General features: G+C 38.5%; 1 protein-coding gene across 5 annotated transcripts in view; it reads left to right on the top strand.

The window, feature by feature from the left end:
- The window catches only part of LOC101622840 (chromosome unknown open reading frame, human C2orf42), a 27,177-nt gene that overhangs the window by 14,826 nt on the left and 8,021 nt on the right, over positions 1-4,330 (top strand). For all 5 annotated transcript variants that reach the window (XM_012731438.1, XM_004691489.2, XM_012731437.1 and 2 more), the window contains one exon: positions 1,844-1,944. In XM_012731438.1, coding sequence (XP_012586892.1) covers positions 1,844-1,944 — 101 coding nt within the window. The remainder of the gene's footprint in view (positions 1-1,843; positions 1,945-4,330) is intronic.

The following is a 4,330-nucleotide window of genomic DNA, read 5'->3' as shown; positions in this document are numbered from 1 at the left end:
AGAGGTACAGGGGCGGTGAGAGGATTCACCCAAAACAGAGCTGGGAGCAGAATAGGCAGACTGACGAAGTACACTGCTGAGGAGATCAGCACTCGGGTCAGGAGAGGTCTGCCGCGCCATGTGGGATCATCTCTGGGGCGGGCAGGGATCGAACTCATGCTGAAGTGGCTTTAGCTTTTTAGTGCTGTGCTTTAACCCGCTGTGCCACTGGGGAGGGCCCAAGTTTGATATTTTCTAGATGTGAAATAATTCCAGTAAAAGCACTGTAGATTCCAATTATTTGACTGGCTTCCTAGAAACATATTACAAAACTAAAACTTTTTTCCATAATTCTCAATTTTTGATAAAAGAAGATTTTATTCTTAGAATAATTCTTAGGGTTGGAACAATTTTTAATTACATTTCAGTACTTATTTCATGTTTTTTTACTAAAGGTCTCAAGATACTTACTAGGTAGTAATTGGAAATACTGAAGAGAAGAGGGAGAAAGGATTGCTCAATGGCAAGTAGCCCAAGTGTATACAGTTAGAAATCAGTGCTATTTCTTCAGTAAATTGTCATTTGATGATATAATAGTGGCTGTTAGTTCTATTTTTGAATAGTGCAAGCTGTGAGTCACTATGTTCGTGTTCCATAAAAATCTTTGTCTTTATAGTTTACCTTCTAACCTTTGAGGCTATATTGATTCTTTGTTCCATTTTAAATGTTAGACCTAATGCATTAATTTTAACCTACCCCTTAGCTGTTTTTTCAGGCCCTTCAGTGGAACTCCTTTGTAATCCTGTAGTCAGGACAATGGGTTGGCAACCACATTAGCGGCTTTACACTCCATGTAATTATTTTGAGGCATATTATTTAACCTCTCATATATGTAAAGTTGTAAGAGGTTGGGCTTCCCTGGTGGCACAGGGGGTAATGTCTCAGCATATGAAGCTATTAACAGCCTCTGAAACATGAATTCGATCCCTGACCAGGGAGCTGACCCACATGGCACAGCAGTCTTCTTTTGTTTTGCCAACTACTCCTCTCATAAGTGTATCTAAGCCCGACCGCCAGATCTGCTCCCCAGTGTTTCTGGTGAATTCTCTTACCTCTCTTTCCCCCCATATCTCCAGCCTATACTCTAGTTCTTGTATGCATAAATAAATTTATTTACAATATAATATAAAGTAATTTTTAAATTATATTTATATGATTTAAAATAATATAAAATAGGGCCAGGGAGGCCCTAAATATATCTTTAAAAAATAGATAACTTTTATAAATAAATTTGTTTATGCATACAAGAGCTGGGGTGTAGGCAGAGGTGCAGGGGGTGGGGGAGGTGAGAGGATACACCAGAAAGATTTGGGGAACAGATCTACTGAAATACACTGCTGAGGGGAGCGGTAAGAAAGGTAGGAGAGGTCTGCTGCACCATGTGGGTCAGCTCCCTGGCCAGCCAGAGATCTAATTCATGCTGTAGTGTAGCTTGATAATGCTGTGTCTTTAACCCCTGAGCCACCAGAGAAGCCCTAAATAAACCTTTAAATAAAAGAAAAAAAGAAACAAATCTGCTCTTTTAAAAGAAAGAAAAAGACTAAAGTTGTGAGAGATTGTAAGAAACTGTGTCCTGCTTGTGTGGCTTTGGCAAGCAAGTTTTAATTTAGCAAAATAAAGTAGCATCTCGAAGCAGCTGAGATTTAACACAAACCCATATCATTTGTTCTGGGATTTCTTTTTTAATAGAAGAGCTGAGATACCATAAGGACAGATTGTCAGTGCATTGAAATCTCTAGAAACTAGATAGCAAATAGAATATTATTTTTGGTTAGTCAAATTTTGTCCCCTTTTTACTTTTCAGCTTTTGTTCGGAAAGATGCCTTGCCACTGGGAACCTTTTCCAAGTATACCTGGCATATCACTAATATCTTGCAAGTTAAACAAATTTTAGATACCCCAGAGGTAAGAGTTTATCTTTACAATAGTGGGAAGGCTATAAGGGGAAAAGAAAAACAAGTAGGAAAAGTATGTTTACACCAAATTCCTGTAGTTTTAAACACCAAAAAGTTTTTTGGTTTGTTTTTTTTTTTTTTTAAAGATTTATTTATTTATTCATACAAGAATTGGGTATAGACCAGAGCTGTGGGGGGTTTAGAGGATTCACCAGAGACACAGTGGGGAGTAGAATAGGCAGATCTGCTGAAATACATTGCTGAGGGGAGCAGCGGGCAAGACAGAAGAGGTCTACTCCACATACCTGGGAGAATCCAGACTTTGGGTTTGTTTCCTTAAAGATCAAAATCCTATTTTAACTGGAAAATTTTTATGTATTATTTGAAATAATATGCCTAATACCCTACTAACCTGCCTCCCCAAACAGAAAATGAAACTTTTACAGTAGTCCTTCCATTCTCCTAATACCCCCTGCACTTGCTCCATTACTACCAGTTTTGTTAAAAATGTACATCAGCTCTTTCCTAGAATTTGAGTCTTATCTTTCATGAGGGCTTTTCTAGATTAACCTGTTCATGAGGGCTTTTCTAGATTAACCTGTAAGCCTACCTCTAATACATCAATTGAATTCTGGTGAGTTAATCACTTCTTTTAGAACTAAAGAAAAAGTAATCAAATAAATTTAATAGCCCATTATCTAGTTTCAGGATGGAAGATTTTTAAAAACCTTGAGGTGGTAACCTCTCTAAACTGCCCGGATATTAATATTTTAGTGGCTCTCAAGTAGTGGCAGTTTTGGCATTGACATTTTGAATTAAATAAAGGAGGCAAAGTCAATTTAAGGTATTCTAGTCTTTATATGGAATTCTAGAAAACGTTTCATTTAATTTTTCTTGGCACGCTCTTTGTTTCTAAAAAGCATCTGAACTTTAAGAGTCTTTAAGAGATAGTAAAGGTTTTGCCCAGGCCAGTAGAAATTACAGGTTTTATACCTGTGATTCTGGATGTTGATGTTTTCTCTCTGCTAGGGCTAGTTAGCACCTTGGGCAGAATTTCTTTTCCCTACCCGCTTTGGCAGAATTTTTAAGGAAGACTAGACTTCCTTGACCCCTTTCATGAACACCCTTTCTGTTCAGTTTTTGTTTCACTAGTGTCTTGCAAGTTTCTTTAGAGGTTTGATAAATATTTTCAAGTGTTTTACTTACCTTTTTTTTACTTTAAGGTGTATTTATTTATGCATACAAGAACTAGGGTACAGGCCAGAGGTGTGGGGTGAGGTGAGAGGATTCACCAGAGACAGAGTGGGGGGCAGAACAGACTGAGTGACCTAAATACACTGCTGAGGGGAGCAGCAGGCAGGCAGGAGTGGTCTGCTGTGCCATGTGGGTCAGCTCACTGGTCTGGAATCTAACTTATCCTGCAATGGCTGTGGATAGCTTCATAGTGCTGCATTTTAACCCCGTGTGCCACCAGGAAGACCCAATTTTACCTATCTTGAGATTACATTCACAGTATATTCAGAGAAAAAAATAAGGCTGATGCTTATTGGATAAATAGTGTCTTGACTTTGTAGTTTCTGCCTTGTAGGCTCCTGGCCTTGTGAGTGTCTGCATTTAGTTTGCTTAAATATGGGTTTAAATTGCAGTTGCTTAGAGATAGAAGTCAAGTTGACCTTCTCAAATCAGCTCATTATTCTCATTTCATCTTAGTTCATAGGGAAATGTCTGTGATAGGGTAATGTTTACAGAATCAGGGATTTAAAAGGTTATCCTTGGTGGGTGACAAAGGTCTGGTGTATTTTTAATGTTGCAAGAGATCACATGTAGGGCTGGTGACAGTGCTTGACTCATAAAGATCCATCAAAGCCTTCTTTTAGCCTCTGTATTAAAAAAAACTCAGTGGTATTTTTAGTAGTTACTGTTCTCAGTCCCATGTCTTCCACCTCTCCCTACAAATCAGAGAGCACAGAGTTTCTTTAAATGAGTTTTTTCTTATTTCCTGTAGGCAAACCAGAGCCACTGGTGTTTCACATTCCACAGTCCTTTTTTGATGCCCTGCAACAGAGAATATCTATAGGAAGTGCAAAAAAACGGCTCCCCAATTCTACCACAGGTATGGGACTTTTTTTTCTCAGCAATAGCTGTCTTAACCTTAGAGAAATATGTTTGGAAAACTTATCTAGAACTTTCACGATTAGAACTTCAAGTTACATCTCATAGCATGAAACCTCAGCCAATGAGCTCTTGGGAAAATGATCACATTCTACAAAAACCCCATACTTATTCCATTCAGAGTTTATGGAAAGATTCAGAAAGTTCAAACATGTTAAAAAGCAGGAATAGGCCCTCCCTGGTGGCTCAGCGGGTTAAAGCACAGCACTGAGAATCTAAAGCCT

The sequence above is a fragment of the Condylura cristata genome, unplaced genomic scaffold (assembly GCF_000260355.1).
Source record: "Condylura cristata isolate star-nosed mole 26May11 unplaced genomic scaffold, ConCri1.0 scaffold00031, whole genome shotgun sequence".
Lineage (NCBI taxonomy): Eukaryota > Metazoa > Chordata > Mammalia > Eulipotyphla > Talpidae > Condylura > Condylura cristata.
Note: the sequence above shows the minus strand (reverse complement) of the source record. Positions and strands in the feature narration are given on the sequence as shown.